Below are 24,310 nucleotides of genomic sequence, written 5' to 3'. Positions count from 1 at the left end.
TCAGCATACAACTTGTACACTCTGTTCTCTCTCGGTTTAGGTGCCAAAAGTCTATCCTTAGCTCCCTGGTGGAGTATTGGGTAGTTGTCCCATCCCGAGGGAGGGACAGGAAGGTGGCCAGAGCCCTGGCTCCACACTTCCAACAGCCCACTAAATTGAGCTTTGCAGCCCCTTTTATACCCAGGGGGAGGGTCCTAGGTCTGAGCCCGATAGGGCAGTACACAGGCTCAACCCCCCCCACCTGTCACTCAAGTGAGTTGTTTACTGCAGTGAAACCCAGATTAACCCTCACACTGCCTACTCTTGCACTGCATCTGAGTTTATGAGTTAGGCAGGGCAGATTAGTAACCAGGCGGATACATGACTACGTGTTAGAAGAGGCTAGAATTGTGTGCTTGAAATGCAATATGCTTTAAAAATCAAGCTTTAGAATCACACAATTACCAACAACACGAGTGCTATATATAAATCATACATACACACAGTAATGTAAAGAGCTTTGCATGTAAAAAATTAAACGAATTAAACGTTTCTGAAAATAAAATTCTCATGAGTAGAAAATGTGCATTGTGTTAATTTCTTTTCTGACATGACGCTTTTTTATATCTCTGCATCCCGGTGTATGAAGCCCCCTCCTCCTCCTGTGCAGTTTGGCGCCACATGTACTCGCACGCTTCGCCTGTACCTAGCACAGTTCTATAACACACGTGCTGACGTGTCCTTCCTACAACAGCGACCCGGAACCACAAGCGGCCGAGGGGGCGGCGCCCTGACGTCATCCTGAAACCGCTGCATGGGTCCCCGCTGTCTCGGCACATGCGCGGCGCGGCGGAGGGGCGGCGCTGTGACGTCATCCTGAAACCGCTGCATGTGTCCCCGCTGTGGCGGCGCATGCGCAGTGCGGAGGAAGGATAAATAGCAGCGGTGCGGCCGCGACTCCCCCCTCTCTGAGTCAGTGTGACCCGGTAACAGCGCCCGGCGCCCTCCTCTCTGTGTGTGACCCGGCTCCAGCCTCTCCTCCTCCTGCACATATCTCTCCTCCTGCACCTCTTTCTCTCCTCTGCACTGTGTGACGGGGACATGGCTTCTTCCTCCGGAGCTCAGACCGCATCACCCGCCCTGCAGCGCGGCATCGTCAAGATGGTGAGAGAGGGGGTAACTACTGTGAGAGGGGGGAGTGAGAGGGGGTAACTACTGTGAGAGGGGGGAGTGAGAGGGGGTAACTACTGTGAGAGGGGGTAACTACTGTGAGAGGGGGTAACTACTGTGAGAGGGGGTAACTACTGTGAGAGGGGGTAACTACTGGGAGGTGGGGGTGAGAGGGGGTAACTACTAGGAGGGGGGGAGTGAGAGGGGGTAACTACTATGGGGGGGAGTGAGAGGGGGTAACTACTATGGGGGGGAGTGAGAGGGGGTAACTACTATGGGAGGGAGTGAGAGGGGGTAACTACTGTGGGAGGGAAGTGAGAGGGGGTAACTACTGGGAGGGGTGGGAGAGGCGGTAACTTCTGGGATGGGTGGGAGAGGGGGTAACTACTGGGAGGGGAGGAGAGGGGGTAACTGCTGGGAGGGGTAACTAAAAGGGGGCAGTGGGAACTACAGTTGCACGGGCAGTGGGAACTGCAGAGGGGGTATCTACAGTATGGCGTAGAGGTAAACTACAGAGGGAAAGGGGGTCATTACAGGGTGGGGGCAGAGATAGTGTGTAACTACTGTGAGAAAGGAGGTAACTACAGGGAGGAGGGGGCAGAGATGGCTGGTAATGTAGGGAAAGGGGGTTAACTATACGGGATAGGGGGTAACTATAGGGAGGGGAAATAAGAAACCTATGGGGAGGGAGGGGAAGTGATTAGAGGTGAGGGGGTGAAAGTGGGAGAATTGGGGGTGAGGGTAAAAGGGGGGAGACGGGGCTAGAGTGAAATGGGTGAAGATGGGAGAGGTGGAGTTGGGGAGAGAGACGGCATACTTATAGTGTGGGGTAGGAGTGATGGGGCAGGGTTAGGAGGCAGATATGGAGGTGTGGGGCAAGAGACAGCAGAGCGTGGGGTAGGAGACAGGCAAGTGGGCAAGTTGGCTACAGGAGGGGCAGGAGTGTTGGCCTGGGGAAAGACAGATGAGGAAAGGGACATGGACCTCTGTCAGAGGAGCAGGGAACAGATGGTTGGGGTTGGAGGCACGCAAGGAGTGGGGGGGGGGGGTAAAAGAAAAGGGGCAAGACGGTGATATGATGGGTAGAAGTTTAAGAGTTCGTTGAGTGAGGTTAGAGGGACGTGCTAAGAGGAGCGCAGGCGAGGGGCAATAGTGTAATAATGGGGCAGAAGGAAGTTAAAGGTATGCGGCAGGAGACAGATGGGGGAGGGTCGGGCAGAAGAACTTTGTCAAGATGATGACGACTGATCCAGAGTTAGGGGTAAGCTCGGACCTCAATCGTATCACCAACCCCAAATCTTCATCACCTTGTCCTCTACCCTGCAGTCTGTGTAACCTTGCTCCAATTTAGGCAGCACCACCCCTTAGCTGGCACCTCTTTCTTTGCTTAACATCCTTTGCAATGGCGTTACCTGGGCAGTGAGACCATGTCTCTGGGACAAGTTATGGATCCGGTCTCCCTCTGACCAAGTAAAAATGTAAAATCCTTACATGTGCACCTTTTTGAAGTCCCTGTTGAACAGCTGGGTACGTGACTGCTTAGATGCCCGCGTTGGCTGTGCACTGGGAAACACTGTGTGAACGTGTCCTATAGGACACATGGCTTAACACTTCCACACCGAGACTTGGGCACATGTCGGTAATGAGGAGACGGCGTTACGATTTGAGATGCATTTATTTATGCTGATGAGTTTTAGCTTATAAGGCAGGGGTGCTCCACTCCAATTCTCATGCCTCCCTTAACAGGTCTGGTTTTCAGGATATCCCCGCTTCAGCACAGGTGGCTCAACCAGAGGCTCAGCCAAAGAAGGGATTGATTGAACCACCATTGCGGAAGTAGGAATATCCTACGTTCATCTCGTGTCCTCAGAACGGTGCTGAAACCTGCTCTGGACATACTGATCCAATATTCCCGAACCTTGTCACCCACGCGCATACGTTATTAGCGTTGTGGTGGTCGGTGATATGGAAAACTTTGCCAGCCAGTTTCCCCTCCATCTTTAAATGCACGTGCAGCGTTGTATTCCTGACATTCAGCAGGTTTCGATCGCCCATAGACGTATTGCTCTGATAATATAAATATATGAAATAAAGGTTCAGTCATTTTGCTGCATGCTATGCAATGCTCTGCAACATTTTGCTGCATGCTATGCAATGCACTGCAACATTTTGCTGCATGCTATGCAATGCACTGCAACATTTTGCTGCATGCAATGCTCTGCAACATTTTGCTGCATGCTATGCAATGCTCTGCAACATTTTGCTGCCCCGGTTGAGGAGATTGTGGAATCGATCGCCTTCAACATCGGCTTATTACCTGCATATCGGGTCCCATCTTTCTGACTAGGAGTTTTAGGGGGCGGGGAGGAGGGGAAAGGTTGGTTGAATTGTGGGGTTTCAGTTTGGCTCCTTTGCATTGAGACAGGCCTTGTGTTTTGCCTGTCATCTAACTTTAATATTAAAGCTTTTTAATCCACCTGCGTGGTGTTCTTTACGGATAAAAGGGACGCCCTGCCGGGCCTGAGGGCTTGTGCGTTACAAATTACTTTATACAAATGATCACAATCGTATCCCTTTAATATAGGTTTATTCCTTGGAAAGTGCTGCCGCTTTCCATACTGAACCCTCCACTTTTCCCTCCTGGATCCGTGCCACATTGTGCTTTTTGAGCGTCCATGTGTAGGCCCTTTCCGTGATGTCGGGAGCACATTCTTGGGGCTGTTCATGCAATCTCACTCTGTCCTTTATTTTCCCTTGAACTACGTGGATTAGCAGTGTTAAAATAACGAAGGTGGGACAGGGGCTAGGTCGGAGGTGGGTAACTCCCAGTCCTCCAGTACCACCAGCAGGTCAGGTATTCAGCATAACCTTGTCCCAACACGAGGCTCAACCAGTTGCTTATTCGAAGGTTGCCCTTGAGGACTTGAGTTGACCACCCCTGGGGCAGGTGGTGTCGGATCTTGTTGGGCTAGCAGATGGCATTTTTCACGTTTTTGAACCTCCGTGCAGTGAGGAAAACTCGTCACTCTTGTTGGGGATAATGTGATATTGGCGAGATCTGGAGGTGAAGGTAGTTCATTGATGGATGACCATTGTGGGCACCATTTTGTTCATAGCTTTAAACCTCTCCGTTCATTGGCGCGAATGTTCTGTTCTTCCTTTGGCCCAGAAAAGGTTCGTGTCCAAACCTCCGGCTTAATTGTGGCTTTTGTGGGTAACGTCCTATCTTGGTTTAATGCTTTCGAAGCTGTGGGTGCATTGTAGACACCTATTATAAAGTAGTGGTACTGTGCAGGATTTCTCAAGGCATCCTTGTTCCATGAAGCTCCTTGATGCCATGTTCTAAAGCATAACGCTCCGTTTCTTTTCTCAGGAGAATAACAGAATGTAGCAGGCCGTTACATATCTTTATGGCCTGCTGGTTATGTAAGGTCAGCTGACTGTTTCACCTCGCCCCCCTTTTTTGATCTCCCAAAATGAAAATGAATATTTATTTTGGGTGTTTAATTTCTTGCTGAAGGTTATTAGTTGTAGTAGGGGGTATTGGCAGCTGGCAGGGTGCTGTTTTTCTCTCGGTAACAAGTGACTGTGGGTAAATAAGCCGCGTGGTGTGTATACGCGGAATACTTTCTCTCTGAATGAGAGACCTTGGTGACGTGCCCGGCAGTGGCTGGTGGGGCAGTGATAACTTGTGCTTTATAAGGGGCTTCATTTTGAATTAATAATCATTTTGATGCCTGGCGGCCCCAAAAGGGTTAAATGCGTAATTTCCCTGCTGTAGTTCCACCACGAAAACTTCACGCTCCCCAATGTAACTGTGAAACCCGGCTGCTACTTACTTTGGGGAAATACAGGTGTTAAATATTTGCTGGAGTTGTTCACGGTTCTTTCGGACTGGAGCAGGTATACCTGATGCCCTTCTGTTCCCCGGAGGAGCGGTCCGTTGGTTGTTGGTTTCCAGCTGTACACGTGCAGCGTTGGCAAACAGCTGTTAAGCTGCATGGCGCGCACCCCCTGGATGGGATACGGTTGCTGCAGTGACACAATGTACAGTATGTGATGTGGGAATCCTTAACCGTGTGTCTGTGCTGCTGTCACTGAGGCTTTGCTGCAAGTTTAGTGTTTACAGAAAGTGTTGAAAGATAAAATAACATCACAATAACTAATGTGATTGAAATGCTAATGGCACAGCGGCTCGGTGAGTAAAGACACAGAGTTTGAGGCGTGGAGCCGATTCAATTCCTGGTGTGATCTTGGGCGGGTCACTTCACCTCTCTGTGCCTCAGGCACCAAGAAATAGATTGTAAGCTCTATGGGGTAGGGGCTTGTGCCTCCAAACATTCTATATACAGCACTGCATACACTGTGCTAAGCCATATAAAAAGCATAATAGTTTTTTGTACAGTACACATCCATGGAATATTTCATGTCACCGACCCGCAGAGCTTACAATCAGACAGAGGCAGAAACTTGACACAACGTCACACAGGTTCCAGTGTGCGTGCTGATCCCCTGGAGTGACGGTGCTTTGCAAAGTGTTGCACGGCTGCCTGGCAGTGAATGTGTTAAGGGGCGGGGAGAAGTTTCCCCGTAGCCTCCAGCACACGTGTTTCCTGCTTCAGATTGCCACATACAAGCCTGGGCACCCCCTGCGGGCGGGTGTGGGGCACCGATCCCGGCGTGGGGAGGGGGGGGATTGTAGGATTGTAGCTGCTGGGGCAGATGAATCTGGTGGGGGCGGGGGGAGGTTAGGGACACGTCTGATAACTTGCAGCCAGCGCTCTGCTTCCCCCCAGGTCCTCGCAGGGTCAGACAGGGTGGTGAGACGCACGCATTGCATGCTGCTTTACACACTCACCGTGGGGATGCCACGTGAGAGACACATGGGGTTTAAGTGCCCGTTATTGTTTATTTACTGTACTATCACATACATATATCTGTGTATATGTATGTCTACAATGTTTCACTTTATTTTTATCATGCGCAGTGTGTATGTATGCGCAGGTATTTTGTTATTTTCTTTTTATTAACCCTTTCTTTGCAATGAATTGGCGTGATGTGTGGTGCAGGAGTGTGGGTAGAATAGCGTCTCGGCGCCTTGCGGTTTGTCACCGTTTATTGCCCTGTCGGTTTTCTGAACATAGCCAGAAAGCCGTGTAAGATCTGTTTTTAATTTGATTTATAAAATGTGCATCGTGCTTCCCAAAACGGGGCAGAATCAATGGAGTGGTATTGCAGAACAACCATCAAACAAACATACAATGGGGACAAGGATCCCTGCCCCTGTGAGCTTACAATCTAATGGTGAAAAGAGCACTAGACCAAGCGTAACCAACTCCAGTCCTCAAGGGCCACCAACAGGTCAGGTCGTCAGGATATCCCTGCTTCAGCACAAGTGGCTCAGTTATAGACTGAGCCTCCAAGCCACCTGTGCTGAAGCAGGGACTGATTGAGCCAGTTGTGTTGTAGCTGGGATATCCTAAACCTGACCTGTTGATGGCTCGTGAAGCCTGGAGTTGAGCATTGAGCGTACACTCACACAGTGCCATGTATATTCTGTAATGTATTGGCGTTGGATTCTTTTAGCATGGTCTGAGTTATGCGGCCTAATTACAGGAAGCTGGCTTACTCCTGTATGGATGTTTCTGATGCCCAGTGAATACATAGTAACTGTTTTATTTTTAAGGATATATCCCACTCCATATTCTTCAGGACTGGAGCTGAGCCCCTCTGCTGAATAACACCTTTAGCTCCTAATTCTGGCCAACGTTAATATTAAGGACTGGAAGCTTCTCATTGGCGCTGGGTCTTCTAGGAACGCAACGGATAATTCCCCCCCCCCCCCCCCCGGTCACACGAGGGGAAAGGTTACCTGGCAAATACACGGCGCAATAAAGCAGATCCGTTCACCTGTGCGCTTGTCGGCAGTGGGGTGAAGGCGGGCGCGCTCTGACAGTATGCGCTTGTGTAAACGGGCTCGCAGGTCGGCTTCATTGTGCGTCCCTTGAATTTACTTTTTGAGATGAATATTCTGATCCGCGTTGTCATGGTGGCTTGGATCAGCGCATGGTATTTGCTTTTGCTAAATCAAACATCTGAACTTGCTGCCAGCAGCAACATCCAACTAATTAGTCATACAACTTGTGCAGGTCTATATTTAATATATATATATATATATATCTATCTCTATCTATCAAGCAACAGTTTATCGGTCTTCACGTCGACCTCTAGATAAATAGTGGCAGCCACAAGCGGTGTTTAGGGTGGCAGAGCGCAACGGGAGTCCAAAAGTTTGAAACGGCGGCTGTCTCTTAAGAGGTCTGGTGACTCTGCACTTCCTAACGCCAGACTGAGCTGTACCTGCTGCTTTCATGCAGCAGGCCAGAGCTCTGGGGGGAGTTCATGTAATCAGGTGGAGAGGAAGTGGTGACGTGCCACTGGGTGCTCATTTGCATGTCACTACCCAGAGTCCTTGTGAATTATTAACCCTCTCGCTGCCAGGGTTCCCCGCAGACGCACGCGTAGGTCACAGGTCATGTTTGGTTTGTGACCCGGCTTTTTCTGAGGTTCTGGTAGCTTTTGTACATGGAATGAGTAAACCCCTTGTACCTGCTGAATGAGGTTCTAGCGCTGCCTCTGGTGTATATGGGGTTTATATAGGGGACTTGCGCTGAGAAGCCAGCCAGTGTATGTTTGCGGGGTTGGTTTTACAATAAAAGTGCTGTGTAAACAGGAAGTAGACGGTCAGAAATGTTACTTTTTTTTAAAGGCAGTCTCCAAGCAGCTTAAACAAAAATAAAAATTATTTTTGTTTTTAAATATGCAGCCTTTGATTACCTTTTATTGAAAACGAATCACCTAAACTGCCGATCAACTCGTTCTCCTGTGATCAATCAGGAAAATCCTGCTTTCCAGGGTTCACTAAATGGCCGCCGTGCAGTTTCAAATCAATCCTTCAGTCAGTGGAACTCAGTAATACAAGGATACTTTGTAGCTGCTAATGTAACATTATCTATTGTTCGTTTGCAGCTTAAACTGCGGGGAATATTGGCAACACATTGTCACAAACAGGAAAGTGTTGCAAAGATCTTGCACTGCTGGGGAGATGGCTAAACCTACTAAAGAATCATAGGATGCCCAGTATTAAAATGCATAAAAAATGCATTAAGAGTTGAATAAAGAAAAGAGTATTATGTAATACTGCAGGACTGATTTATTTAAACACCAAGGTACTATTTTGCTTGTATTTCGCCTTTAGAAGAAAGCAGAACTTTTTTTTTTAAACCTCGTTGCTCATTCAGATTAATTGGTATAGGAGCTAATTGCTAAACTAATTACTGACTAATGCACGTGTAAAGGAGCAGTCTTACACCACAACACACATTGTACTGACGGGAAAATCAGTCAGCCATGAAACGCCAAACATTTCACCGATTATTTAAAAAAAAAACCTTTTTAACACTTTTGGTTAAATATTGTGCCGTTTTGCTTCCCGATTGGCCTGCTTCTGCCAGTTAAAGGGTTAATGCCAAAAACCTAGCCGCGAAAGACTACCTCTGAGGACACAATACATAATGTTGCACATTGATCCGCGTCCATTTTATAGATCAGAGGCTCTCGACTCCAGTCCTCAAGACTCCCCCCAACAGGTTGGGTTTTCAGGATATCCCTGCTTCAGCACAGGTGGCTCAGTCGAAGACTGCACCACCTGTGCTGAAGCAGAGAGCCTTAAAACCTGACCTGTTGGGGTTTTTGAGGACTGGTGTTGAGAACCCTTGCTATAGCGGTTATAGTGTAGGAAGAACGCGCGCTATTTGCCGCTGTGAGCATAATTAAACCTGCCGCGGGCACCCGGGGCTGCTGAGACGCGCGTCTGTAAATGGCGTGGGCTTGTGCGGTCTGCTCCTGGAGCCGGAGGTCATTGGCTGGCTTTGTTTTGCACGCTCGCACCGGCCACGTTACCCGGCTTTTTAATGCGCGGCCGTTTGAGCAGTTGGAAGCACGGCTGATGGGCTGCGGCCAGGCTGGGAGCGGGCGTGCTGGCGCTCGAGCGCCGTTACGTCATGCGCTCGGCCGAGCGATTTCTGGCCAGCTAGTTGCGCGGGGGTGGAGGGACGCACCGGCGGCGTTGGACGGCCCGGCCATGACATCACAGTGCTGGTCCGCCCTCATTGGGCAAACCGCTTACATGACGCGCCAACGAGCAGCCAAATCAAATTGGGTTGTCTGGCCAAGCAGCGTGTGCACGCGCGCAACCTCACCCTGGACGTGCGCATTCAGAGTTATCGCTGATCGCGCCGAGCGTTCGTGCGGTGCGCTGAACCCTGGCGCAGCCTTGGTTTGTACACAGGGTGCCTGCCTGCTGCGCCCCGTGGTACTGTGCGCTGCGGCGTCCCTGCTGCGCCCCGTGGTGCTGTGCGCTGCGGCGTCCCTGCTGCGCCCCGTGGTGCTGTGCGCTGCGGCGTCCCTGCTGCGCCCCGTGGTGCTGTGCGCTGCGGCGTCCCTGCTGCGCCCCGTGGTGCTGTGCGCTGCGGCGTCCCTGCTGCGCCCCGTGGTGCTGTGCGCTGCGGCGTCCCTGCTGCGCCCCGTGGTGCTGTGCGCTGCGGCGTCCCTGCTGCGCCCCGTGGTGCTGTGCGCTGCGGCGTCCCTGCTGCGCCCCGTGGTGCTGTGCGCTGCGGCGTCCCTGCTGCGCCCCGTGGTGCTGTGCGCTGCGGCGTCCCTGCGCGTCCCCAGGATCCTTCTGTTACCAAGTCTTATGACATCCTGCATGCTGCAGCGATACGATCACTTTGCATGAACAGACAGCACAAGGCAGAGAAGCCGATGCTGCATCCAATGTGACAAAAATACCCCGGGGGCTATATTCTCCTGTGGAAGGGTCACTCGGTTACACCCTTTGGCCAAAGCGTTGCAAGCCTGCAAGACATGCCTTGCTTCACTCCTGTTTTCAGGTGCGGTTAGACCACACGTGCTGTAGTTGCATTAGTGCGGTGCTGGCCAACTGCGGTCCTCACGGGCCACAAACAGGTCAGGTTTTCAGAATATCCCTGCTTCAGCACAGGTTGCGTAATCGGTGCCTAGGCAGGGATATCCTGAAAACCTGACCTGTTGGTGGCCGGTGGGGACTGGCGTTGGCCGCCCCCTGTAATAGTCGAAGGGGGCGTAACATGCGTTACTATTCGTAACCTTATTATTTCCTAGATACCGTATCAAATTAAGGATCAAAAGGCTATCTCCAAGCGCCAGCGGACCTGCTACACATGCTGCGCTCCTGCCCTCGGACAGTCCCACTGAGGGGGCAAAGGCCTAACTGGCTACAGAGGATTTTGGGCCTCGAGATTCAGTTTGAACCCCTGGCTCTTTCTATTAAACCTGAACAAGAACTAGCCGGGGCGGGAAACAAATTAGCTGCTCATTCTGTGGCAGCCACGCGGTGCGACTCTGGCACAAATATCCAAAAGGCCTGGCTGGCCCTGGCAGACATCCGGGGGGGGGGAGGGGGCAATGCTACCGCGTGGCTATAATAAAATCCGGTGCGTTCTCCTTTGATCGTTCAATGCTCGAGGACGTAGTATCGGCCGGTCCCTTCTAGGATACACGTAGGGAAAGACGCGAGACGCGGAGATACGCCGGCGGAGACGCGGAGATACGCCGGCGGGACCGCTGGAAAGCTCCAAAAGCTTATCCGTGCCTGAAGAAAAGGACAAATGGCAACTCGCCCCCCTCACCCCCGCGTGCGATGGGGGCGACCGGTGCTTCGCGCGACAACCTTGCTTGAATTTGCCGCGCGACGGCTGGGTCACGTAAGCGGTTCGCCCAATGAGGCTGAGCCTATTCTGTGATGTCACGGCCGCGCCCCTCAGACGCCTCCGCCTGCAGGACTCCAATCTCTCCTGCGGCAGGCGAGCGTGACGCCGCACGCATGCACTACGGACGAGGCCTCATGCATGGGATGCAGTCTGTGCGTGGCAGTGGATTATACATGCGTGCTACCGTGGACTGTAATACAGGGGGAAACCCAGGGACTGGGCGATGTACAAGGAACGGCAGGAAGGATCGCCCGTTCCGGGAAATAAAATACCTGCCCACGGGTTTGACAAAGTGACATTGTGCTGAAGGGATTTCTAAAAGAAGAATTCAGGCAGTTCTTTCCGGAGCTTTGGGTACGCTGGGACTGGAGGACTTTGGGGTTCCTGGATGTCCCACACAGGTTAATAGAAAGTCAGCTCTGGCGGCCGAGGTTAGGGGGGCTCTGGCGGCCGAGGTTAGGGGGGCTCTGGCGGCCGAGGTTAGGGGGGCTCTGGCGGCCGAGGTTAGGGGGGCTCAGTGTTGGGGCTGCCCTGAGTTCAGAGACCATTTTAGCCACACAATGTACAATTTCACGCTCGGCAGCTTTGTGTGTGTGTGACTGTAGAGTTCTTACTGCACTGGGCTTGTGACCCCCAGCATTGCAGTCATTAATTGGAGGTCCTATATCATGGTCCAGGGGAAGTTTAAAGCCGGAGCAATTAATTCAGTTTAATTTTATTTTTTTACATTTTTATAACACAGAATTGAAGCGGGTGGTGGCTTGCGGACCCCCATTAATTTCACCTCCGAGACCCCCTGCCTCCGGAGATACTTTATTTCACCTCCGAGACCCCCTGCCTTCCCTGGTAGGTGCTGGTAGACTTCTGGCTGAGCTCGCTGGGGTTTAAAGTTTAAAGCGCTCACGTCACATGGGCCAGTAAAGCTGACCCGGGTGATGTCACGGCTTCCTTTTGGGAAAGCGGGAGCTCTGAAACGCTGAAATAACCTAAACCCTGCTAGCGGAGCGGCTACCGCCCCCCCCCCCCGATGGAGGTGAGTATCTCTATAACCTGGGGGTCCCCGGAGCGGAAATTAATGGGAGACCCCCGGCTTCAATCCTGTTAAGAAGTAAAAATGTAAAGGGGCTTTACGTCTATTCTGTTGCCAAGAATATGCTGCAATACAAAATAATTCAGAGTATCCCTTTAAGAAGTAATACAGAACAACTGAAAGCTGAACCTGGAACCCTCAGTAAGATAATGTGGAAACCCCAAATGTGAGGAAGGGGTGATCTTTAAATGTTCAATCTGCTATAAAATGATTGGGATATTATTTTGCAGTTTGTTGCGAGTTCTTCTGTTTATTTAAAAAAAAAATATTTGAAATGTATTTAAATCTTGTTGGTTTATGTCTTGTAGATCAAATGTAATGCCATATTATCTTTACATGACAATAAAATACCATCTCCTTTTAAAATGAATTTGTGTCCTGGTCTGTCCTGGAAACATGCATCTTTAAATGTTATCTAATAAACACTTTATTCTATAAAATATATATGCAGTTTTGCCTTTGTCTAGCAGGAATATTTTTGTGTTCTGACCTTTTTGCTCTCTGGTCTCACTTTGTGCCTGCTCAGTATTAGCACCCGCTCTCCCTCCTGTAATGTGCCTGCTCAGTATTAGCACCCGCTCTCCCTGCTGTAATGGGCCTGCACAGTATTAGCACCCGCTCTCCCTCCTGTAATGTACCTGCTCAGTATTAGCACCCGCTCTCCCTCCTGTAATGTGCCTGCTCAGTATTAGCACCCGCTCTCCCTCCTGTAATGTGCCTGCTCAGTATTAGCACCCCTCTCCCTCCTGTAATGTGCCTGCTCAGTATTAGCACCCGCTCTCCCTCCTGTAATGTACCTGCTCAGTATTAGCACCCGCTCTCCCTCCTGTAATGTGCCTGCTCAGTATTAGCACCCGCTCTCCCTCCTGTAATGTGCCTGCTCAGTATTAGCACCCGCTCTCCCTCCTGTAATGTGCCTGCTCAGTATTAGCACCCGCTCTCCCTCCTGTAAAGTGCCTGCTCAGTATTAGCACCCGCTCTCCATCCTGTAATGTGCCTGCTCAGTATTAGCACCCGCTCTCCCTCCTGTAATGTGCCTGCTCAGTATTAGCACCCGCTCTCCCTCCTGTAATGTGCCTGCTCAGTATTAGCACCCGCTCTCCCTCCTGTAATGTGCCTGCTCAGTATTAGCACCCGCTCTCCCTCCTGTAAAGTGCCTGCTCAGTATTAGCACCCGCTCTCCATCCTGTAATGTGCCTGCTCAGTATTAGCACCCGCTCTCCCTCCTGTAATGTGCCTGCTCAGTATTAGCACCCGCTCTCCCTCCTGTAATGTGCCTGTCGCTGTATTAGCACCCGCTCTCCCTCCAGTAATGTGCCTGCTCAGTATCAGCACCCGCTCTCCCTCCTGTAATGTGCCTGCTCAGTATTAGCACCCGCTCTCCCTCCTGTAATGTGCTGGCTCAGTATTAGCACCCGCTCTCCCTCCTGTAATGTGCTGGCTCAGTATTAGCACCCGCTCTCCCTCCTGTAATGTGCCTGCTCAGTATTAGCACCCGCTCTCCCTCCTGTAATGTGCCTGCTCAGTATTAGCCCCCGCTCTCCCTCCTGTAATGTGCCGGCTCAGTATTAGCACCCGCTCTCCCTCCTGTAATGTGCTGGCTCAGTATTAGCACCCGCTCTCCCTCCTGTAATGTGCTGGCTCAGTATTAGCACCCGCTCTCCCTCCTGTAATGTGCCTGCTCAGTATTAGCACCCGCTCTCCCTCCTGTAATGTGCCTGCTCAGTATTAGCCCCCGCTCTCCTTCCTGTAATGTGCCTGCTCAGTATTGGCACCCGCTCTCCCTCCTGTAATGTGGCTGGCTCAGTGTTAGCACCCGCTCTCCCTCCTGTAATGTGCCTGCTCAGTATTAGCCCACGCTCTCCTTCCTGTAATGTGCCTGCTCAGTATTGGCACCCGCTCTCCCTCCTGTAATGTGCCTGCTCAGTGTTAGCACCCGCTCTCCCTCCTGTAATGTGCCTGGCGCTGTATTGGCCCCCGCTCTCCCTCCTGTAATGTGCCTGGTGCTGTATTGGCCCCCGCTCTCCCTCCTGTAATGTGCCTGCTCAGTATTAGCACCCGCTCTCCCTCCTGTAATGTGCCTGGCGCTGTATTGGCCCCCGCTCTCCCTCCTGTAATGTGCCTGGTGCTGTATTGGCCCCCGCTCTCCCTCCTGTAATGTGCTTGGCGCTGTATTGGCCCCCGCTCTCCCTCCTGTAATGTGCCTGGCGCTGTATTGGCCCCCGCTCTCCCTCCTGTAATGTGCCTGGCGCTGTATTGGCCCCCGCTCTCCCTCCTGTAATGTGCCTGGCGCTGTATTGGCCCCTGCTCTCCCTCCTGTAATGTGCCTGGCGCTGTATTGGCCCCCGCTCTCCCTCCTGTAATGTGCCTGGCGCTGTATTGGCCCCCGCTCTCCCTCCTGTAATGTGCCTGGCGCTGTATTGGCCCCCGCTCTCCCTCCTGTAATGTGCCTGGCGCTGTATTGGCCCCCGCTCTCCCTCCTGTAATGTGCCTGGCGCTGTATTGGCCCCCGCTCTCCCTCCTGTAATGTGCCTGGCGCTGTATTGGCCCCCGCTCTCCCTCCTGTAATGTGCCTGGCGCTGTATTGGCCCCCGCTCTCCCTCCTGTAATGTGCCTGGCGCTGTATTGGCCCCTGCTCTCCCTCCTGTAATGTGCCTGGCGCTGTATTGGCCCCTGCTCTCCCTCCTGTAATGTGCCTGGCGCTGTATTGGCCCCCGCTCTCCCTCCTGTAATGTGCCTGGTGCTGTATTGGCCCCCGCTCTCCCTCCTGTAATGTGCCTGGCGCTGTATTGGCCCCTGCTCTCCCTCCTGTAATGTGCCTGGCGCTGTATTGGCCCCTGCTCTCCCTCCTGTAATGTGCTGGCGCTGTATTGGCCCCCGCTCTCCCTCCTGTAATGTGCCTGGCGCTGTATTGGCCCCCGCTCTCCCTCCTGTAATGTGCCTGGCGCTGTATTGGCCCCCGCTCTCCCTCCTGTAATGTGCCTGGCGCTGTATTGGCCCCTGCTCTCCCTCCTGTAATGTGCCTGGCGCTGTATTGGCCCCCGCTCTCCCTCCTGTAATGTGCCTGGCGCTGTATTGGCCCCCGCTCTCCCTCCTGTAATGTGCCTGGTGCTGTACTGGCCCCCGCTCTCCCTCCTGTAATGTGCTTGGCGCTGTATTGGCCCCCGCTCTCCCTCCTGTAATGTGCTTGGCGCTGTATTGGCCCCCGCTCTCCCTCCTGTAATGTGCCTGGCGCTGTATTGGCCCCCGCTCTCCCTCCTGTAATGTGCCTGGCGCTGTATTGGCCCCCGCTCTCCCTCCTGTAATGTGCCTGGCGCTGTATTGGCCCCCGCTCTCCCTCCTGTAATGTGCCTGGCGCTGTATTGGCCCCCGCTCTCCCTCCTGTAATGTGCCTGGCGCTGTATTGGCCCCGCTCTCCCTCCTGTAATGTGCTTGGCGCTGTATTGGCCCCCGCTCTCCCTCCTGTAATGTGCCTGGCGCTGTATTGGCCCCCGCTCTCCCTCCTGTAATGTGCCTGGCGCTGTATTGGCCCCCGCTCTCCCTCCTGTAATGTGCCTGGCGCTGTATTGGCCCCCGCTCTCCCTCCTGTAATGTGCCTGGCGCTGTATTGGCCCCTGCTCTCCCTCCTGTAATGTGCCTGGCGCTGTATTGGCCCCCGCTCTCCCTCCTGTAATGTGCCTGGTGCTGTATTGGCCCCCGCTCTCCCTCCTGTAATGTGCCTGGCGCTGTATTGGCCCCCGCTCTCCCTCCTGTAATGTGCCTGGTGCTGTATTGGCCCCCGCTCTCCCTCCTGTAATGTGCCTGGCGCTGTATTGGCCCCCGCTCTCCCTCCTGTAATGTGCCTGGTGCTGTATTGGCCCCCGCTCTCCCTCCTGTAATGTGCCTGGCGCTGTATTGGCCCCCGCTCTCCCTCCTGTAATGTGCCTGGCGCTGTATTGGCCCCGCTCTCCCTCCTGTAATGTGCCTGGTGCTGTACTGGCCCCCGCTCTCCCTCCTGTAATGTGCCTGGTGCTGTATTGGCCCCCGCTCTCCCTCCTGTAATGTGCTTGGCGCTGTATTGGCCCCCGCTCTCCCTCCTGTAATGTGCCTGGTGCTGTATTGGCCCCCGCTCTCCCTCCTGTAATGTGCCTGGCGCTGTATTGGCCCCCGCTCTCCCTCCTGTAATGTGCTTGGCGCTGTATTGGCCCCCGCTCTCCCTCCTGTAATGTGCCTGGCGCTGTATTGGCCTCCGCTCTCCCTCCTGTAATGTGCCTGGCGCTGTATTGGCCCCCGCTCTCCCTCCTGTAATGTGCTGGTGCTGTATTGGCCCCCGCTCTCCCTCCTGTAATGTGCTTGGCGCTGTATTGGCCCCCGCTCTCCCTCCTGTAATGTGCCTGGCGCTGTATTGGCCCCCGCTCTCCCTCCTGTAATGTGCCTGGCGCTGTATTGGCCCCTGCTCTCCCTCCTGTAATGTGCTGGCGCTGTATTGGCCCCCGCTCTCCCTCCTGTAATGTGCTTGGCGCTGTATTGGCCCCCGCTCTCCCTCCTGTAATGTGCCTGGTGCTGTATTGGCCCCCGCTCTCCCTCCTGTAATGTGCTTGGCGCTGTATTGGCCCCCGCTCTCCCTCCTGTAATGTGCCTGGTGCTGTATTGGCCCCCGCTCTCCCTCCTGTAATGTGCCTGGCGCTGTATTGGCCCCCGCTCTCCCTCCTGTAATGTGCCTGGCGCTGTATTGGCCCCCGCTCTCCCTCCTGTAATGTGCCTGGCGCTGTATTGGCCCCCGCTCTCCCTCCTGTAATGTGCCTGGTGCTGTATTGGCCCCCGCTCTCCCTCCTGTAATGTGCCTGGTGCTGTATTGGCCCCCGCTCTCCCTCCTGTAATGTGCCTGGTGCTGTATTGGCCCCCGCTCTCCCTCCTGTAATGTGCCTGGCGCTGTATTGGCCCCCGCTCTCCCTCCTGTAATGTGCCTGGCGCTGTATTGGCCCCCGCTCTCCCTCCTGTAATGTGCCTGGTGCTGTATTGGCCCCCGCTCTCCCTCCTGTAATGTGCCTGGCGCTGTATTGGCCCCCGCTCTCCCTCCTGTAATGTGCCTGGCGCTGTATTGGCCCCTGCTCTCCCTCCTGTAATGTGCCTGGCGCTGTATTGGCCCCCGCTCTCCCTCCTGTAATGTGCCTGGCGCTGTATTGGCCCCCGCTCTCCCTCCTGTAATGTGCCTGGCGCTGTATTGGCCCCCGCTCTCCCTTCTGTAATGTGCCTGGCGCTGTATTGGCCCCCGCTCTCCCTCCTGTAATGTACCTGGCGCTGTACTGGCCCCTGCTCTCCCTCCTGTAATGTGCCTGGCGCTGTATTGGCCCCCGCTCTCCCTCCTGTAATGTGCCTGGTGCTGTATTGGCCCCCGCTCTCCCTCCTGTAATGTGCCTGGCGCTGTATTGGCCCCCGCTCTCCCTCCTGTAATGTGCTGGTGCTGTATTGGCCCCCGCTCTCCCTCCTGTAATGTGCTTGGTGCTGTATTGGCCCCCGCTCTCCCTCCTGTAATGTGCCTGGCGCTGTATTGGCCCCCGCTCTCCCTCCTGTAATGTGCCTGGCGCTGTATTGGCCCCCGCTCTCCCTCCTGTAATGTGCTGGTGCTGTATTGGCCCCCGCTCTCCCTCCTGTAATGTGCCTGGTGCTGTATTGGCCCCTGCTCTCCCTCCTGTAATGTGCCTGGCGCTGTATTGGCCCCTGCTCTCCCTCCTGTAATGTGCCTGGTGCTGTATTGGCCCCCGCTCTCCCTCCTGTAATGTGCCTGGCGCTGTACTGGCCCCTGCTCTCCCTCCTGTAATGTGCCTGGCGCTGTATTGGCCCCCGCTCTCCCTCCTGTAATGTGCCTGGCGCTGTACTGGCCCCCGCTCTCCCTCCTGTAATGTGCCTGGCGCTGTATTGGCCCCCGCTCTCCCTCCTGTAATGTGCCTGGCGCTTTATTGGCCCCCGCTCTCCCTCCTGTAATGTGCCTGGTGCTGTATTGGCCCCCGCTCTCCCTCCTGTAATGTGCCTGGTGCTGTATTGGCCCCCGCTCTCCCTCCTGTAATGTGCCTGGTGCTGTATTGGCCCCCGCTCTCCCTCCTGTAATGTGCCTGGCGCTGTACTGGCCCCTGCTCTCCCTCCTGTAATGTGCTTGGCGCTGTATTGGCCCCCGCTCTCCCTCCTGTAATGTGCCTGGCGCTGTATTGGCCCCCGCTCTCCCTTCTGTAATGTACCTGGCGCTGTATTGGCCCCCGCTCTCCCTCCTGTAATGTGCCTGGCGCTGTATTGGCCCCCGCTCTCCCTCCTGTAATGTGCCTGGCGCTGTATTGGCCCCCGCTCTCCCTCCTGTAATGTGCCTGGCGCTGTATTGGCCCCCGCTCTCCCTCCTGTAATGTGCCTGGCGCTGTATTGGCCCCCGCTCTCCCTCCTGTAATGTGCCTGGCGCTGTATTGGCCCCCGCTCTCCCTCCTGTAATGTGCCTGGCGCTGTACTGTAAGTGAAGCTGTGCATTGTTCACTGCTGACTTGTTTTAAGGTATGAAGCAGCCTTTGCATCATTCAGCTATCCGGGCCATGTACCTGTGCCAAATGTATTGCTATTCAGACACATTGGTGGACTTGCATCCTGTGAACCGTTCATGTGATCACGCAGACTCTTCTTAACCCCTCGCATTCTGCAGCAGTCTTGCTTAGACATGCATATATAAAATATGGGTTAATTATGTCCTTGATGTAAACGACTTCTGTACTTGACGTGTTCACACGTTGCCTCCCTGACAAGTTTCAGGTTAATTGACAGCTGCGTTTTGTGTGGCCCGGAGGCCATAATGGGGGGGAGGGGGGGCGGGGAAGGACCGTGAGTCCAATGATCTTTATTGGGGAAGTCCTGACGCCTGCTGGTTTCTGCATGTTCTGAAAGGTGCTGTCATCTCCATTTAAATAATACATTTTTAAACATTACTGCGGCCCATTCTTGAACTAACTTGGTCCTCCCTTAGTGGGAGGAAGGCCTTCTGCTGGAGATGGGACAACATGAACTCTTACTCCTGTCTTATCCGCACTCTCGCCCATAACGTCAATCCCTCCCTCTCCTCTGGCATTTTCCCTTGATCCTTTAAGCATGCGGAGGTCGCACCTATTCTCAAACACCCTCTCCCCAGGTGCCTTACCAACGCCCTGTATCCCTTTTACCTCCAAATTGCTAGAACGTCTTGTCTTGTTCTCCCATATGACCAACTTGCTTAATTCCCCATGCCCTACTGGTCTCCTTACAGTCTGCCGCTCACTAAAGTAGCCAATGATTTGCATGAAACCAAATCCCATGGTCACTTTTCCCTACTTATCCTGCTCAATCTCTGCAGCCTTCGACACCATCGATCACCCTCTTCACCGTCATATTCAAGACTCCCTTGCTATCCGCAGCAAAGCTCTTTCCTGGTTCTCCCCTCTCCCATCGCATATTTTCCATCTCTATTGCCAACTTGTCGTTGTGTTCTGTGGTTTTGGCTCGGGGCTCTGTTCTGCTGACCTTTTGGCCTTAGATGGCAGATGTAGCTATCCCCACCTGCAATCCAGCCCGAAGTCTCCGGCTGCCTCCTGACCATCCTTGTGGATGGCATTCTGCCGCCTTAATCTTAACATGGTGAAAACAGAGCTGCCATTTCCCGCTAAACTCTGCCTAATATCCCCCTTTCCCATCACCATAAAGAATACTAACATCTATCCCATCGCCAAAGTATGTTCTCTGTGACACAACGCCTCCCTTTCCTTCTCCATTCACGGCACGGCTACAACTTTATGCTTCTTCCTCCGTAATATTGCCAAGATCTGCCCTTTCCTGTCCCCTCTGGATTATTGTAACATGCCGGGCTTTCCTGTCTCAACTTTCTCCCTTTGCAACCTATCCAAAATTTTGCTGCTCGAATAATTTCACTTTCTCCCAAAACAGTCTCTGCTCCTCTCCTTAAATCCCTCTCCTGACTTCCCATCAAGTCTCAGATCACCTACAAAGTTCTCCTCCTTATCTTCAAGACTCTCCACTCATCTGTTCCTCTCTACATATCAGCTCTTATCTCTCGCTCTGCCCGCCTCATGCGCGCTGCCCATAACGGTCTCCTCTCCACCCCTTTCCCCTCTGCTGCTCTCTCGCATTAAACCGTTTTCCCCTTGCTGCCCCTTACCTGTGGAACTCATTATACACCCAGCACCTTCTCTCCCCACCTTTAATACAAACATTACAACTTCCCTCTTAAATGAAGCGCTCCAACAGCCGGCACTCTTGGCAACTGTCCCACACCCACTGTCACTCCTACCCACCACTGTGGCCAAGCACTGCCATCTCCTGCACTTATCCCCTCACCTGCTGTCTCTGTATTTCTCCCAACACACCACTTAGATTGTAAGCTCTCTGGGGCAGGGATTTCCTTTCCTTATTGTCATTGTTTGTTGCACTAATTGTACTATAATTCCCTGTACTGTATGGTCTCTAGTAAAGCACGGAGTACCCTCTGGCGCTGTATAAATAGATATACATGCATGGCTGTCTGTCCCCTCTTTATTTATGACCAAGAACCAATAAACGGAGACGAGCAGTGGATTCTGGGAGAAACGGCTGCAGCGCATGTTGATGTTTAAGGCCTTGCCCCCGCTGCCTACTACAGCGGACGCTGCACGGACCAGAGCCCTCCCCTCAATGGCGCCGGGCCCGCTGCGAGGCGGGGCCGCAGCGCTCGGACGAGAGTTGCTCCTGCTCTCAATAGAATTGAGAGCAGGTCTCTCGTCTAGCGATTAGGCACGCCCCCCGGCGGTTCAGCCAATGAGGGCGAACCTGCCGGGTGACGTCATGGCCGCGCCCCCATCACTCCCCCGACACGCCCCCCCCGGTCTCTGCCTGCAGTGAGCTGCAGACCGGGGAATCGGCTGAACGGACCGCCAATCTCGCGGGCGCACGTTACAGCGGCGTTACCGGGGCCTTAGGCTTAGGCTGAGCTTATAGTGCAGGCTACATTGACGGCGACGCGGCCGGTGATGTCGCCCATCGCTGGCTGCAAGGGGCGGTGACATCATGTAGAGGCTGTGATTGGTCCACCCGATCTGCCCTGCTATTGGCTGCCGCACACCACGTGATCGCGTCGCCGCACGGGAAGAAAACATTCTTGTCTTCCCTGCTGGCTGACGTGGCACCACGTTTCGTGAATCGCACCAGAAACTACCGGGGCTGCCTGATTGAGGCGCGTCTGGTGTGTGCTGCGCACCCCCATGAGCACCGGGGCCGCTGCCTAATCCCTACAATGTAAAGCCGGATGTAATCTGCGACCCCTGGATATGGCGGGTTACCGGGCCCTCGGGTCTTTAGCTGCAGCTCGGTGCTGGTTTGCCGAGAGGTGGGCTGTGCGATACCTTGTGGGACAAACACAGGTGTTAAATGAGATTGGTGCACAGCGCTTTAGGCCCGGGCCATAGAGGGGTGGGGAGAGCGGAGGCGCGCTAACGCTGAGGCTCGCCTGCTTCAGTCAGCGCGATTGCACGGACTTGCAGGCGAGCCAGCGTGCGGGAAGGGAGCCGGGGGGAGGTGGTTGGAGGCGGGGCAGTGACGTCGCTGGGCCAATTGCCCGCGACGCACTGACGTCAATGTCACGGCGCCGACGTCACGGCGCCGTGACGTTGACGCTGCTGTGCTGTGATTGGAGGTTTTCAGCCGACAGCGCGCTGAAAAACAGCTTGGCGCTCGGCTGAAACCTCCAACGCCTCAGCACGCCTGCGGACGCTCGCGTGAGCCCCCTCTCAAGGCATCCTCATTGAGGATGCAGGGGCTCAGCGCGGAGCGTCCGCACGCCTCAGCACGGCCTGTCCGTCTATGGACTTGGCCTTGGAAACCTCACAGGTTTCTTTAATATACTGAGCATCCTGTGATTTCTGTAACGGGCTTTAGCCACTTCCCCAGCAGTGCAAGATTTTTGCAACACTTTCCCGTTTGTGATCATTTGTTGCCAATATTCCCAGCAGTTTGAGCTGCAAACTAAGGTTACCAAAGTAATAAAAGAATACATTGTCGCTGCTGAGTTACACGGAGTGAAGGTTTGTTTTTTTAAACTGAAAGGTAGATTTTTTAGTGAACACACACACAGCCCCTGTAAGATCAAAACCCCTCTCCGCCACATCGTGTGTCAGTGCTACTGGGGTTGTGACCTGATGCATAGAACAAAACAAAAAACCCCATTTACTTAAATTGTTTGGCCAAAGTATTTGAAGGTGACACCTGTGTCACGGTCCGGCCTGTCTGTAGGACCTCACACTGCTGTCCCTGCCCCCCTCATCCCTCACTAATGGGGGGAGAGCGGTCTGTAATAGACAGGTCACTCACAGGTGCTTGAACTGCAGTTAAAGTGGTACGGGTGACGTTTAAACGGAGGAGGGGTCACTAACCTCCATGTTGGCGCGGTCACTAACCTCCATGTTGGCGCGGTCACTAACCTCCATGTTGGCGCGGTCACTAACCTCCATGTTGGCGCGGTCACTAACCTCCATGTTGGCGCGGTCACTAACCTCCATGTTGGCGCGGTCACTAACCTCCATGTTGGCGCGGTCACTAACCTCCTTGTTGGCGCGGTCACTAACCTCCATGTTGGCGCGGTCACTAACCTCCATGTTGGCGCGGTCACTAACCTCCATGTTGGCGCGGTCACTAACCTCCATGTTGGCGCGGTCACTAACCTCCATGTTGGCGCGGTCACTAACCTCCATGTTGGCGCGGTCACTAACCTCCATGTTGGCGCGGTCACTAACCTCCATGTTGGCGCGGTCACTAACCTCCATGTTGGCGCGGTCACTAACCTCCATGTTGGCGCGGTCACTAACCTCCATGTTGGCGCGGTCACTAACCTCCATGTTGGCGCGGTCACTAGCCTCCATGTTGGCGCGGTCACTAACCTCCATGTTGGCGCACCAACTGGAATTTACAAACGCACAGCCCCTGTAACCTGCGGATCCACCACACATGTCCGGGCCACCTTTAAACGGCAGTTAAAGCCAAGCGCCTGTGAGTGACCTGTCTATTACAGACCGCTCTCCCCCCATTAGTGAGGGATGAGAGGTGTGGGGACAGCAGTGTGAGGCCCTACAGACGGGCCGGACCGTGACGCAGATGTAACCTTCAAATACTTTGGCCGAAGAATTGAACTAAATGACCCTTACTTATGAGGCGATGAACAGATTTAACTATATAATTAGCCATTTTGTGAGCCCCGTGAAACAGGATTTTGCCGATGGATCACAGGAGAAGAAATGAAGCGGCAGCTATAGGTAGCTTTCTATAAAAATAATCAAAGGCTGCATATAGAAGCAAAAACATATATATTCTTTAAAGTGCAGCGTGGGTTGCCTCTAAGCACAAGCCGTTTATCTTAAAGGGGACGCAGTGGGACCGCACTTTTGATGGTCACCTGGTTGCTTGTACTGTGTCCGTTTCTAAACATTTTATTTATTTATTTATAAGATGTGTTACCAGGAAGTAATACATTGAGAGTTACCTCTCGTTTTCACGTATGTCCTGGGCATAGTTAATATGACAAATAATACATGGTTACAAATACAGTTACATAAATGAACAGGGAATACATTATATACAAGATATTGCATGCACAGTTACAGATAATATATATTATGGGCGTATGTAACAGTTACAGACCAGATTAAAATGTGAGACTTAGTTTTGAAAGAACTTAAACTGGTGGTGGATATGAGGGTCTCCGGTAGGTTGTTCCAGTTTTGGGGTGCACGGTAAGAGGAGGAACGGCCGGATACTTTGTTGAGCCTTGGGACCATGAACAGTCTTTTGGAGTCAGATCTCAGGTGATAGGCGCTGCATGTGGTAGGAGTGAGGAGCTTGTTCAGGTAGCTTGCCCATGAAGAATTTAAAGGCAAGACAGGAAAGGTGAACTTTGCGCCTAGACTCTAGTGATGACCAATCTAGTTCTTTGAGCATTTCGCAGTGATGTGTGTTGTAGTTGCATTGGAGAACGAAACGACAAATTGAATTGTAGAGGGTGTCAAGTTTGCCAAGGTGGGTTTGGGGTGCCGAGCCATATACTATGTCTCCATAGTCAATAATTGGCATTAACATCTGCTGTGCGATACGCTTTCTGACCAGCAGGCTTGGGGAGGATTTGTTCCTGTAAAGACCACCTAGTTTGGCATAGGTTTTGGATGTCAGGGTATCAATGTGCATCCTGAATGTTAAGTGGGAGTCGAACCATATGCCCAGGTATTTAAAACTAGTGACG

General features: G+C 53.3%; 1 protein-coding gene across 2 annotated transcripts in view; it reads left to right on the top strand.

Moving 5' to 3' along the window:
* Positions 1–886: 886 nt before the first annotated feature.
* Positions 887–24,310, top strand: part of SND1 (staphylococcal nuclease and tudor domain containing 1) — an 810,790-nt gene continuing 787,366 nt past the window's right edge. For both annotated transcript variants that reach the window (XM_075599279.1, XM_075599278.1), the window contains exon 1: positions 887–1,143. In XM_075599279.1, coding sequence (XP_075455394.1) covers positions 1,081–1,143 — 63 coding nt within the window. In that variant the 5' untranslated portion in view covers positions 887–1,080. The remainder of the gene's footprint in view (positions 1,144–24,310) is intronic.

The sequence above is a fragment of the Ascaphus truei genome, chromosome 5 (assembly GCF_040206685.1).
Source record: "Ascaphus truei isolate aAscTru1 chromosome 5, aAscTru1.hap1, whole genome shotgun sequence".
NCBI lineage: Eukaryota > Metazoa > Chordata > Amphibia > Anura > Ascaphidae > Ascaphus > Ascaphus truei.
This window is presented reverse-complemented; position numbering and strand designations above follow the sequence as displayed.